This window comes from Manis javanica, chromosome 10, assembly GCF_040802235.1.
Source record: "Manis javanica isolate MJ-LG chromosome 10, MJ_LKY, whole genome shotgun sequence".
Taxonomy (NCBI): domain Eukaryota; kingdom Metazoa; phylum Chordata; class Mammalia; order Pholidota; family Manidae; genus Manis; species Manis javanica.
Genome location: NC_133165.1, coordinates 2,441,554 through 2,455,548, shown reverse-complemented (window position 1 = coordinate 2,455,548; position 13,995 = coordinate 2,441,554). Strand labels below are relative to the sequence as shown.

General features: G+C 47.9%; 1 protein-coding gene and 1 long non-coding RNA gene across 4 annotated transcripts in view; one reads left to right on the top strand and one right to left on the bottom strand.

The window, feature by feature from the left end:
• Positions 1–3,462: 3,462 nt before the first annotated feature.
• Positions 3,463–12,608, bottom strand: LOC140843952 (uncharacterized). Of its 2 annotated transcripts, none has more exons than XR_012121898.1 (3): positions 12,522–12,608; positions 5,232–8,905; positions 3,463–5,087 (listed from the first exon to the last, which is right to left on the bottom strand). It is a non-coding gene; the product is annotated as an uncharacterized lncRNA (long non-coding RNA). The 2 variants fall into 2 exon arrangements; XR_012121899.1 differs by having other exon boundaries at positions 3,463–5,305; positions 8,643–8,905.
• The window catches only part of HMOX2 (heme oxygenase 2), a 21,468-nt gene continuing 17,864 nt past the window's right edge, over positions 10,392–13,995 (top strand). The window contains exons 1-5 of one of the 2 annotated variants that reach the window (XM_037014611.2): positions 10,392–10,514; positions 11,666–11,783; positions 12,165–12,656; positions 12,944–13,067; positions 13,155–13,827. In XM_037014611.2, coding sequence (XP_036870506.2) covers positions 10,429–10,514; positions 11,666–11,783; positions 12,165–12,656; positions 12,944–13,067; positions 13,155–13,282 — 948 coding nt within the window. In that variant the 5' untranslated portion in view covers positions 10,392–10,428 and the 3' untranslated portion in view covers positions 13,283–13,827. Of the gene's footprint in view, positions 10,515–11,665; positions 11,784–12,164; positions 12,657–12,943; positions 13,068–13,154; positions 13,828–13,995 lie in introns of those variants that run through there. The other variant, XM_037014615.2, reaches the window with a different exon arrangement.

Sequence of the window (13,995 nt, the reverse complement as noted above, 5' to 3'; positions counted from 1 at the left end):
AAGGAGCCCAAGCATTTACTTCTCAGAAATCAGGATTGAGCTCGCTTTTCATACTAAAGGAACAAATGGCACTCAGTGGTTTAGAAAACCCTCAACTGCATGTATAAATGCCACGTAGAACTGCTTCGGTTTCCATAGTGCTAGTTGTGTGTGGTGACATCAGACCAATCTCTTGGGCTTGTTAGCTGGGGACACAGGAGAAATCACCTTGCGTTCAGCTGGGCTCAGGTTCAGTCCCTACACATAGTATCCTTGGCAGTGTTACTTAATTCTCCCTGGTGGTGTTTCTTCCTGGGCATTGGGGACTCTGCTTAAAGGTGACTTGGCCTAATGTGTCCAGTTCTGTCCGACTCTAGCAGCTCTCTTCCTCTGCATCTCCGTCTTCTGGGTGAACCTGAGGGACTCTGCCCCTGTGGGGTGCTGCTGAGGCTCTGTCAAGTGTTTGCAGAGGAAAGCACCCGGAAGCCCATGGCGCTGAAAGGTTTTCAGAGTGAGATTCTGCAGAAGCTTCTTTTTTTTTTTTTTTTTTTTTTGGTTTAACCTTTTTTTTTATTAAGATATCACTGATATACACTTTTACAAAGGTTTCACATGAAAAACATTGTGGCTACTACATTCACCCATATTATCAAGTCCCCCCCATACCCCATTGAAGTCACTGTCCGTCAGTGTAGTAAGAAGCCACAGTCGCTACTTGTCTTCTCTGTGCTCCACTGTCTTCCCCGTGATCCCCCCCACACCACATGTACTAATCATAATACCCCTCAATCCCCTTCTCCCTCCCTCCCCTCCCACCCTACCCAATCCCTCCCCTTTGGTAACCGCTAGTCCCTTCTTGGAGTCTGTGATTCTGCTGCTGTTTTGTTCCTTCAGTTTTGTTTCATTGTTATACTCCACAAATGAGGGAAACCGTTTGGTACTTGTCTTTCTCTGCCTGGCTCATTTCACTGAGCCTAATACCCTCTAGCTCCATCCATGTTGTTGCAAATGGTAGGATTTGTTTTCTTCTTATGGCTGAATAATAATCCATTGTGTGTATGTACCACATCTTTATCCATTCATCTACTGATGGACACTTAGGTTGCTTCCATATCTTGGCTATTATAGTGTTGCAGTAAACATAGGGGTGCATATGTCTTTTTGAATCTGAGAAATTATTTTCTTTGGCTAAATTCCTAGGAGTGGAATTCCCGCGTCAAATGGTGTTTCTATTTTTAGTTTTTTGAGGAACCTCCATACTGCTTTCCACAATGGTTGAACTAATTTACGTTCCCACCAGCAGCGTAGGAGCCTTTCTCCACATCCTCACCAGCATTTGGTTCCTAGTCTTTTCGATGCTGGCCATCCTAACTGGTGTGAGGTGATATTTCATTGTAGTTTTAATTTGCATTTCCCTGATGATTAGTGATGTGGGCATCTTTTCATGTCTGCAGAAGCGTCTTAATCACCCACTCTCTCCATCTACCCCCAAATGCTGTCATAGTCATTGTGGGAGAAGCTAAAGCCATAGGTGAGAGTTGTGGCACCTGAGTGAAAGGAAATGTGACTATTTAATCTATAGTACATGTTCTTTCAGGATTGTTCCAGAGTTGGGATTATTTTCACTTAATGGTACTTAGGGGTGACCTACAGTCTCATCAGCATTTCCTTTGTCACAGCCAGCCCTGCGATATTGCGACTTGTTTCTTATAAAATCCCAGCCTAACCATTTTAGAATTCAGTCAGGACTTTAGCCCCCACCCACCAGGTGCTTCTCATGAGACTAAAGAATCTTTGTCTCAGTCCTGAGACCCAGTCATTTCATATGAGGCGGGCTGGCACTCAGGGACATAGTGGGTCTTAAATTTATTTCATCCGTAATAGGAACTGCTCTTTACCAGGGTTCATATTCAGCGTCAGCAACAATAGGCTCCTGGCACCTTCTCTGAGCTCTTCATAGTGCTTCAGGTTTTGTCTCCGGTGTCTGCTTTGAATGCTTGTTCTTTTATATTTGGAGTACACCCCCCTCCGCAGAGAAGTCTTGGGCTTGTGAGCAATGTCAGTTCGAGGTCCTGAGAGGCCAGTGCCCTTAGATTCATGAGCAGCTGTTTTGCTTTCTGGCTGCTTTTGCCCATATGTGCAAGTGTGTGTTTGGTAAATCTCACACAAGAACTTTGTGTCCCTGGAGTCCACGTTTTTCCAGAATTCCTCGTTTGCGCTTGCTTTATCAAGAGGTTAATAGCTATCTGCTCAATGAACTGTGGGATTGAATTCACCCAGGGATAAAAATGAAAGGGGTGCAGCTTGTGTATAACGTTGTCTGAGGAATGGCAGCATAGAGTTCAGAGGAGACCTCAGGCTAGTCATGCAGTAAACTCAGAAGCTGCTGACCTAGATGATGTTTCCTCAGGGCTTTGGGAGGCCCATTTTATCATGTCCCTTGTTGGGTTACAGCTGAATGACGCCTGTCCACTGCTCGTAACATCTGGCTCAGCCAGCATTGAGCAGTATTTGCAATAAAGATTAGCTTCAGTGGGCAACACATCTCACCTTAAAGAGAACAGGTATTCCCATTTCCTGACACTGCCAAGAATGAGGTCTGAGTGAGAGGTCCTCAGGTGTGACGTGCTCAGAATTTGTAGACTCAACCGAACTTCACATCCTTCCTTCATATTTCATAATCCCTCAGCTGCTTACTTTGCAAACAATGTCCTCAGTAAGAGATCAACACTGGAGTGTTTCATGAAGCACTGATACACACATTAACTCATTTAGTGATCACAGCGCACTGAGAATGTAGGGAAAGAGGGTTACCTGTTTATGGATGAGGAAACTCATCCTTCAGCTGAAGGCTGAAGGGTTATGACTCACCTTCAGCTATGGTGCTACTAATACTAAGTATTGGGACTCCAGGTCTCAATTCCTAATCTTCCAGCCACAAAGACCATGTCCTTTGTATGGGGCTCGGCTGCCTTTCTGTTCTTGAAGGTGAGCTGGGTTTATAGAATTAAACAGTAAGTGGAAGCCCAGAAGTGCACCCAGTAAAGGTCCACTGAGCTTCATCCCCACTCCCCAACATTCCATCCTCTCTGAGGTCAGAGGAGAGCCAGGTAGGGCCAGTTATGTGGCTATTAACCTAAGGCAGAAAGCACTTTGTACCTCCTCCGCATTTGCATTTGTTTGCTGGATGGGATGCCAGACTGGCCCTTGGTGTAGGGTTTATCCGATAAATGTGGTTTTTTGAACTGTGCTGAGGAGAGCAAGTTCACCTGCCTCCAGGCTGCATCCAGGATCAGAGCCTCCCAGAATCAAGAGTTTCCTGGTGTCCTAACAAGGTCTGAAAAGCTCACTTGAGTGTCTGCTAAGGCAGACCAGCCAGTCACCAGCTCTGGGTTCATCATTGTCAATTCCTTTGGCAACATTTGTTATAAAGTGTTTCGTGGTCATTATCTTACTTGATGCCCCCAGCAGTCCTATGGTGTGGAATGCTAGTCAGTATTCATTCCATCTTACAGGTGAGAAATGAAGAGAGCCAGAGATTTGGAGGCTCTGAAGAGGTGTGTCTTCTTGTCCCTAGTTTCCTCCCTTCAGCTCCTGCTCCCTCCACTGTAGCCCTAGTATTCTTTGTTCCCCAGATCATATATAGGATTAAAAGTAGGATGTTAGAATTTATTCTCTTTGTGTAGACAGATATGCAGAAAATAACTTAATTGATGTGTGAACAACCTACTTGTTTGTATCTGGGGAGGCCTCATGAGAGTATGTGGCACCATTAAGATTGATGCAGCCTGATGGCGGCCCTGCTGAACAGAGGCAGGCATTCTCACTTCAGGTAAGACGCTTTTAGGGGGCGTAGAGGAGGGACAGGTCCTGTATTCCAGGGAGACAGTCTGGGATTCTTGTATTCCGTGTTTATCATTAAAAAAAATTTATGGGGCACATATCAAACATTATTTCTGTGAGAGGTAATGCATCATTTTTGAACCATCAATGACCATTGGACAAAAGAAACCAGAGGCCTTACTTCCAATACTAAGAAAAGGAGCCAGAGCCCGGCCGAGTGCCTACCCTCACGGCCCGCAGGTGAGGAGCAGCCTCACCAGGCAAGGGGGCAGTGGATGTGCGGGAGTCAGAGGGGGCAGTGCCGGTGCCCAGCTCCAGTGTGGCAGGAACAGCTGAGGGGCAGGGACTGCAGTGGAGAGACTCCAGGCCCGCTGGAGCCTAGGGAGGGGAGCAGTGGGCTCCAGGGGGCAACAGAGAAGACACACAGGGGGGTAAATGGCGGAGCCAAACCAGCTGGGGCTCTCCAGTGTGAGAATGACCTTGGCCAGCTCAGAGGCATGGGAAATGTAAACACGTCATTAGTTAGAAAATCCAGACCATAAGAAAGAGAGAAGGGGAAGAAGGCAGGAAGAAAAGAAACATAAAGCCAGATTCCAGATTTCATACCAGTTAATTTAGAAACATAGTACCCAATTAAAATGTTTATTATTTATTTGGTATTTTAGAATTGAACCAATATTTTCTGTCCCCTGCCCCCACCCCCATCACCCCATTTAGCTAGTAGCTTTCTCAGTAGGCATTCCATTTAATCTATAATAATTACAACTCAGGTTGGAGTATCTCCAGGGTACTGAGCTCTAAGTGATTTAAAACATGGTACTGAAGTCTCAGAAGCTCAGTCCAAGGGAGTCTTGATCTGTATTGTAGGAAGCTCCTGGTTCAGCTGGGTAGCCAGGAACGCAGCACTTATGGAAGCTGAAGAACAGTCATCTCTTATTAGTGGGATGGCGGTTCTGTGCAGAAGTGAGCTCTGAGCCAGGGACTCTGATGCCCAGCCTCAAGCCCTCAGTGGGGAGGGCGCTGTGGCAGACCCAGTGAGGAGCCTGAGCAGCCACTTATCTTCCCCTGGCCCTTTTCTCCTCGGCTCCGGAGGGCTAACAACACCATCTCACATCCTGGCATCCGGTGAGGTAGCTGGTAGCTGTTCACTGTTAGTTCCAGAGTCAGGTGGGAGAATTGTTCCAATTCCAGAGAGCTGATGGCCCTGCCATGCTTTCTCCCACCTTCCTCTCTAGGGCTGGCTGAGCTCAGCAGTCTCCTTTCTCCTTCAATTGTGGTTTTCCCAGGCAAAGAAAAAGAATGAAATGGAAGAAAGAACATTATTATTGGTGAAGTCTTCACTGTGCCTTTTCCGTTCACCAAATAGGGAATGAGGGATAATATAGTCATTGTCTGGCAGCGTAACTGACCTGAGGTTTGCTGGACACGTGTCCCCATGGATGAAGATTTAACATCTTTGAACATGTCTGTTCTTTCCGAAACCCTAGTTGCAATTTACCAGAAAGAAAAGCTTTGAAATGAATGTTATGGAGCTGCTGGGCAGGTTCACAGGAACCTCTTCTGCTCCTCTCTCCCTGTCAATTCTCTTGAAAAGGGGAGAGGAAGGCAAGGGAGAGAGTGACAGCGTGGTAGAGAAGAGGAATTGGCCAAAAAGTTCAACAAGTAACAAGTGTTTATAGCTTTCCAAGCTAGCTTCCTGTCATCATCAGTATACTTACATACGTTTGCATATCGTTGTAGCCAGCAATTTGGGTTTTTTTTTTTTTTGAGGGCACTACTTTTGTTTATTTTAGCTTTCTTTTTGGCATAATTATCCTTTCAATTTAATCTTATATTTTGTTGTTTTTGTTGTTGTTATCATTAATCTACAATTACATGAAGAACATTATGTTTACTAGGGTCCCCCCTTCACTAAGTCCCCCCCACAAACCCCATTACAGTCACTGTCCATCAGCGCAGTAAGATGCTGTAGAATCACTACTTGTCTTCTCTGTGTTGCACAGCCCTCCCCATGCACCCCCCACCCCCAAATTACACATGCTAATCATAATACTCCCATTCTTCTTCCCTGCCCTGGGTCTTTTTTTAAAACACCTAAGTTTATGTAGACCTTTCCATGGGTGGATGCAGCCCATCAGCGCATGGCAGCCCTGTTGGGACTCCATTGTTTGCTCTCATTTGCACCTGCCCTACCTTGTATTGTTAGTGTGTGTGACTTTTTTCTAACGTTGTAGTATGGTTATTTATCATTAATAGATTACTGTTAATACTTCTTAAAGCGTGTTTCCTGGAGTGGAATCTTTTGGGATCTTTCTTGTTTCTGTTGGATAGTAGGGCAGCCCCTTGTTGATACTGAGAGGTTCAAGTCTAGAAAGGTTGCCATTTATAATTTGGCTCCTGGTTTTCTAGGGATTCCAGTGGTTCTTGCAAAGAAAAAAGTGTACAAGTCAGCCAGACCAAGTTTGGACATATATCCTTTCAGAGAGTGAACGAATTCTGTTTCTGACATTGCAAGGTGGCTTCTGAATGCTGCACTACATGGCCAGTCCCTTGAGGAACAGTGACCATGCCACAGGGATAGAACAGGCCACCTCCTCTGGCACTCAGCCTTTGTGAGTCTTGTGAGGAACATTCCCCCCTCCCTCCACAGACAGTGCTTTTAGGCTTCATTGAGGACTTGGCATTCTTGCTGTCGGGGTAGCGTAAGCCAGTGTGTATCTTCCCTTCAAAGCAAAATTGTTCAATTATGTTTGAGTTTAGGTAACTGACACAGGTTACTTCTAGATGTCCACAGGTGCCATATTGTTGGCAGTATGCATTAGACCATTACCTGTCTTCCTGCCTTCTTTCCTTGGGATGTTTTATTCAACAAGTGTGTGTTGAGAATCCATTATTTTCTGGGCCCAGGAGCTGTTGCAGTAAAACTTGACAGCTGTGGTCCTACCGCTGGGGTTGGAGTTGGGACTCCTGCTGACTGGGAGGAGGGAATTAGGGGTTCTCAGGCAGGATGGAGGTTGAAGAGGGTGGGTGAGGGATGTGCCTGAGCGGGGATTGGCACAAATGAAGTGTTGCTGACAAAAAGAAAATGCCAAGGTGGGCACCTGTGAAAGCTGGCTTTCTCGTCCCCGTTTTGTATTTTAAGAGAAGCAAAAGGCCTTGTTGCTTGGGCAAGACTACACCCTCCCAGAGCATGCATTTATTATCAAATAAAACAGTTAATGATCAGATTTAAGCACATACACAGTCACTATTGTACAGCACCCACAACAGTTAGGTGCTTGGAAGTTTACCTGTTACCATAATTGGTAGCCCTGGCCGTGGGATTATGCTTGTTTCTGTCTTTGCCTGCTTTTAGTCACCCATGAGCAGCATGGGGGCTGCAGCATTCGAGTGCCTGGGGCGTGTCCTCAGAATGGCCATGTGTACACGCCACCTGTCTAGAGGCTCTGGCACCTCTTACTGCACCCTTCCCTCTTCTGGGTGGCCCAGAGCTCTCATCCTAGTACCCTCTCCTCTCCGCAGGTGGAGTGATGAGCTGCTGGGGACAAATCTTGGCTCTCAGGGCCCCCAGAAGCGTGGAGCTCAGATGTTCTTTCTTAAAAGTCTATAAAACATGGTCGGTGTGGATAGGCAGGCATGGGGCTTGATCTGCAGCTGGCAGGGTCTGCCTTGGTCCCTTGGCAAAAAGGCACATAGCTGGGCAGCCTTATGCCATCTCTGTGGTCTGTTCCATTTTTGCTTGTTCACCTTGTTCCTTGAGCTAGAGGCCCTTTGTCTTCCCTACCCCCGTCCTGTCTATTCACTGAGGGTCCTGGCTAAGCCTCCCTTTTCCAGGAAGCCTCCCTGAACACACTTCTCTCCATATGATGACCTCCTACCTTTGCATTCTGGACTTAATGCGCCATACAATTCATCAGCATTTTTGGAGAGGAAAGTATATCTGATTTGGAGTCTAGAGAAGGTCCCATTTTCCATATATTCTATTTCTTTTTTTTTTCTTTCAGTTTTGTTAGGGTATAATTGACAAAAATTGTAATATATTCAAAGCATACAACATGATGATTTGATATACACATACATTGTGAAAGGACTCCCACAATCAAGTTAAATAATATCCATCATCTCACGGAGTTCCCTTATTTATTTATTTTGGTGAGAATGTTTAAGATTACTCTTAGGGAATTTCACTTATGCAGAACAGTTTTATCAAGTATAGGCACCATACTGTTCATTAGATTCTCAGACCTTATTCATTTTATGGCTGAAATGAAATGAAATGAAAATTTGTCTCCTTTTTCCAGCCTCTCCCTACTGTCTCCAGCCCCAGCTTAGGCCATGGCAACTATCATTCTAGTGTTTCTGATTTCACCCCCCCTTTTTTTTAAGTTTACATGTAAAAGTGAATACCATCCTTGACTTTATCTGGCTTTTTTTACTTTCAGCTATTTGTTTTCTAAGTGTTCTTAGACAATATCAGTAAGCCTCACTAAAAATACCAGCACAGGCAGTCACACCAAACATTGAGTGCTTGCCACGTGGCAGGCACTGTGCTCAAAGCCTTCCTTCCGTGTTCTCACTACACCCTCCCTGTCACTAATTCTATTGTATAAATGTTAACTCTAAAGGCAAGAGACTGTTCAGAAAGATCGTGCTGAGCAGACCATGCATTATAATGTCTCCCAAAATAACAAGATGTAACTACATGCCTGGAAAAAACTCAGAAAGGATATGTACCAACATATTAACACTGGTTATATCTGTGGGGTGAGATAGAGGTTGTTTTTTCTTTTCTTTTATACCTTTGAAGGACCATTCCTTACCCTTCTTTGCCCCCCTTGACACATTTCTGGATGAAGCACGTAGAAAATATTCAGTAAAATAGACAGGTACTACTTGAGGTAGAACATGAAGGTCTCTTCTTCCCTTGCCTTCCTTGGACCCCGGGGCTGGTTGCTCTGGTTTTGTGAGTCACTATAGTAGTTGTTGGTGCAACTGTGCTGCTGTTCATCTGGGAAGTTCCTCAGATGGGCGCACCTTTGCACTGCCAGAGTGGAGGCCTCTAGGGGTGAAGGATGAGCTTGTCCTGTTGTGAGACAGAATTTCCGTGTCTGACAAAGGATCAGCCCTGGCAGCAGGTAACAGAACTGACCGGCCAACTTGTGTTATCGCCCTTGGTCTGGCAGGGTGTGGAGTATGGACAGTCCTGCTTGCGTGGGGACTGCGGCATAGCTGATGGAGGTTGTCAGGCACTTGAGCTGCTCCGTGCTAAGGTGGAGCTGCTTCAAACAGCGTGGCTTAACATTCCAGCTAGTGTCCTGCTGCACTGTACCCTGGGCATGACCACCCTGCCTTGAACAGGTAGGACAGGCTGCCCTCTGATGCTCTTGCCACACTCAGAACTGCTATACTGTTTTTTTTTAAGCTTTATCTATTGTCGGCCTCCTCCCGGTCTCCGACCCGCAGATAGAGGAGGCGACGCGATGAGATATCGAAGTCCTGAGTAGGCCAGCCAGGGGACTCAAGGCATACCAGCTTGAGTGGTGCCGAGAGGGCACCCCTCGTATTTATTAGTCACACAAATACATCTAAGGACAGTAGATGATCTCATACATACAACCAATGGCTCGTTGTGTTCTCAGTGCACAACTCCCTCCACAGTTCTTCCCAGCACAGCACAATAGGGGAGAGAACAATGTTGCGGGAACTGGCCTTGGTTAAGGTACAACATTCCTTTAAGGAACACATCACATTTCTCAAGGCACACATCACTGATTAGTAGAGAAAAACAGTTTGAGTTATGATATTTTGAGCCCACAATCTATGATGTTTTCTTTGTTATTTTATTTTTAGGTAACTTTTAAATTCGATGTAATTTTGGGCATACAGAAAAGTTGTTAGGAATAATACAAAGATCTCTGGTGTATCTTTTATCTGGGCTCCCCATCAGCATTTCACCTCATTTGCTTTACTTGTGCATGTTCTCCCTCCCTCCTGCCTCTCACTGCTCCATATATGTGTATGTGTATGTGCATGTACGCACACATACACACTGAACCATTTGACAGTAAGTTGCACGCAGTGTGCCCCTTTACTTTTGAATACCTCGGTATATATTTCCTAACAAAAAGACATTCTGTTATATAATCATAGTACTACTACAAAAAACAGCAAGTTCAACATCGATATAATGCTCTTACCTAATCCACTGCCCATATTCAAATTTTGTCCACATTCAGATACAGTCCCAGGAATGGCAGAGCTTTCTTTTTTTTTAAATTAAAGTATCATTGATAGACAATCTTATGAAGGTTTCACATAAACATTGTGGTTTCAGCATTCACCCATATTATCAAGTCCTCACCACCCCCACTGCAGTCACTGTCTATCAGCGTTAGTAAGATGCCATAGAGTCATTACTTGTTTTCTCCGTGGCAGAGCTTTATTTTTAAAGAAACCTTGCCTGAGGCACATGGGTGACTGGCTCCTCCATTGTGTCTGCTGGAGGAGAGCAGGACCAGCAGGTGTGGTGACTGCAGTATCACCAGCTCCTTCTGTCTCTATAGGACCAGAGGAGTGAGAACAGCAAGAACCATACTTGGCAGAACCATGTCCGCGGAATTAGAGGCCTCAGAGGGGGTGGATGAGTCGGAGGAAAAGAGCTCTGGGGCTTCAGCAAAAGAAAACCGCACCAGGTGAGTCAGGGGGTACCCAGGGCTGCTGTGCCTCACACACCTTTGTGTGCTGGAGGTGCTGGGGTGCAGTCAGGCCAGGCTGCTGTGGCCCTTGGGACATCTGGCTGGGACTGCAGGGACAGTAGAGCAGCCTGGCTGCCCAGCACTGTCCTGTTTGTTTCTGCAGAGGCAGGACAGGCAGTGCTAGGAATGCAAGTCATAGAATTTGACCGTATTCCTGGTCCTTTTTCCTCCTTAACACCGTAAGCATTTTGACACCTGGTGTGGGAAACGATAATCAGAGGCAAAGCTGGCACCTTTTCCAGTGTCTTCCACCCCTTAGAATATGGGAGCAACCCTAATTCCAGGGGTTTTTCGTACTGGGTGGGACCAGTTCACACTAAGCTTCAAGGTACTGGGGCCTGTTCTCCATCATTCTTAGCTTCTTGTTATAACCCTGTTACTGGCAAAGTTCTTTTTTTTATATCTTGGAATAATTACTATAATAAATAATTCTCAGCACATCGGTAATATGAGCTAATCTCTTAAAGAAGCCAGCAGAGGCTGGGCTGGGAGAGGCCAAGTTTTTCTCAGTCTAATAGATGGATTGTGTGGATACAGTGAGTTCCTGCTCAATGCCACCATCTTTAGGGTCCTGTGTTCTCTGCCTTGTCCTGTCCTGGCTGCTGGCATCTTCAGCACAGCTCCAGCCTCCCTGGCCTTTGTCTCATCCTCATCCTACGCCTGGGCCCAGCCACATGGGAGTCCTGGAGAAGCTATGGGTCCATGGTGAGAGGAAGGCAACAGGGCTGTCCTGCGAGATCCAGTCAGTCCTTCTCAGTGGCATGGATTCTGGGAGACACTTTCCAGAAGGCTGGCTGTTCTGGGAGAAGCCAGTCAGCACTATGGTGGGATTAGCAGTGTGTGCTTCTTTGGGCACATAAGTAAAGCATTGGTGAATGGTGTAGTTCAGAGAGACGTGGACACTGCCGAGTGGACAGTTATCCCACACGTCACCTGTGCCCTTAGGGCAGATTCCCATCTGCTGCCCTGCACAGCCTGGCTAGACTGACTGTGCTAGAGTTGAGTTTCTGAGCAGCCCCTGCCTCCTGCTCAGCAAGGGCACATACTGGGCTGGGAAGGGCTAGTGCGCATGCACGGTCTCTCTGCAGGATTGCCGACCTCTCTGAGCTCCTGAAGGAAGGGACCAAAGAAGCACATGACCGGGCAGAAAACACCCAGTTTGTTAAGGACTTCCTGAAAGGCAACATCAGGGAGGAGCTCTTCAAGGTTTGTGCCCTTGGTCATGGATGGTGTTGACTGAAAGGCCTTTGTCCCATGAGGAAGGTGACCCTGGAGCTGGTCTGAGGGGGGAGCTGGGCCTTTCTCTCCACTCCACTCTTTGTTGATGTCCAACTGGTTTTCATGGCTTGGGTGGAGTAACATAATGATGTAAAGGAGGCAAAAATATCCATATTCCAAAGAATTCACCGTGTCATTCATTTAAGAAACATAAGTTTTCTGGGTGGGTGAATGATGCACTGGATAAAAATGGGCCTTTTGGGGACCAGCAGCGGGGGTGGTCCTGCTTGGACATGGTGGGTCTCTGGGCTCAGAGTTGGCTACTGGGGCTGCAGCCCTTTCCCACCGTCTCCCCATCACCCTCAACAGCTGGCTACTACTGCACTTTACTTCACATACTCCGCCCTCGAGGAGGAAATGGACCGCAACAAGGACCACCCAGCCTTCGCCCCCTTGTACTTCCCCCTGGAGCTGCACCGGAAGGAGGCGCTGACCAAGGACATGGAGTATTTCTTCGGTGAGGACTGGAAGGAGCAGGTGCAGTGCTCCGCGGCCACCCAGAAGTATGTGGAGCGGATCCACTATGTGGGGCAGCACGAGCCGGAGCTGCTGGTGGCCCATGCCTACACCCGCTACATGGGGGACCTCTCAGGGGGCCAGGTGCTGAAGAAGGTGGCCCAGCGGGCCCTCAAACTCCCTAGTTCGGGGGAAGGGACCCAGTTCTACCTGTTCGAGAATGTGGACAATGCACAGCAGTTCAAGCAGTTCTACCGGGCCAGGATGAATGCCCTGGACCTGAACCTGAAGACCAAAGAGAAGATTGTGGAGGAGGCCAACAAAGCCTTTGTGTACAACATGCAGGTACTGCTGGGGGTGGCTGGGAGGGGGCCTTTGGCAGCCAGAGCCCACCCAGAGCTGCCTGAATGGGTGCTGGGCAGCACAGGAGCAGCCACACCTCCCAGAGCTCGTGCTAGGGACAAGTGCCAGGTCAGTGTGGCTGCCCCCGCTGCCACCTGGGCTACTGCTTTGCTGATCTGCACTCCTGAACAAGCCTTGCCTGCTCCAGCTCCCTTTACACAGGCAGGATTTTCCCCTGAAGACCAAGTGTATACACTTCATTGATGGCTGTTGATCCTCTGCCCCTGCAGATATTTGATGAACTGGACCAGGCTGGCTCCTTGCTGGCCAAAGAGACCCTGGAGGATGGGCTCCCTGTGCATGATGGGAAAGGAGATCTGCGTAAATGCCCCTACTACACTGCTAAAGACAAAGGTAGGTCTTGCCTGTGTCCAGCTCCTTCCCCAGGGTGGGTATGTTGGCATCCACCCACTGATGGGTCCCATTGGTGCTGCCATGCAGGTGCCCTGGAGGCCAGCAGCTGCCCCTTCCGAACAGCTCTGGCTGTGCTGAGCAAGCCTGGCCTTCAGTTCATTCTGGCTGCCGGTGTGGCCCTGGCTGCTGGTCTCTTGGCCTGGTACTACATGTGAAGGACCCATCACACCATGCTGGCACACTCCTCCCGAGTGACCACTGACCCACCCCTGCCTGTTCCCGTGACTAAACTGCCACCTCAGGTGACTTTTTTTTAATGCTGGGTTTGAGAAAAGCAACCAGTAAACAGCCAGATGCTCAAGCCTCTGCCGGTCAATGTTCTCTGAGAGCCAGACGCTGAGCTGGGTGCAGGCCCATCCCCTGCAGCCCCCAGGCCTTGGGGCACCCAAACATCTCACCTGAGGCTTGTTCCCTTGGATCTTCCTTGTTCTGTTGGCATTTAGGTGTGTATTTTTCCCCTGCTGGGAGCAGAGCAGCCAGCAAGCCCAGGCTGTCATAGCTCTGTGGGAGGCAGGAGGACAAGGTGAAGGGCAGAGGCAGGCTTGCAGCCTGACACGGAGGCCCTGGGGAACTCCCTCCTGGTAGCCAGTCCTCACCCCTCCCCAGCAGAAACCCCCAAGAGGGGCCTATTCAGCCACGGCCTGTCTCCCCTTGACCTGTGTAAATGCTATAGCACTCAATAAAGTGGACTTGGACAGCTGCCTCCCTCCTTCCTGGTGCAGACGTCATCCTTCTCGCTGGCCCCAGCAGCCCCCCTGCCATCCTGTGCCCGATAGGCTCGATCACCTTTCAGCAGTTCTCCTCCATGGCAGCCACTCTTTCTCATCCTTAAGTCTGTCTAGTCGTGGAGCTTTCTAACTCAGAAGTG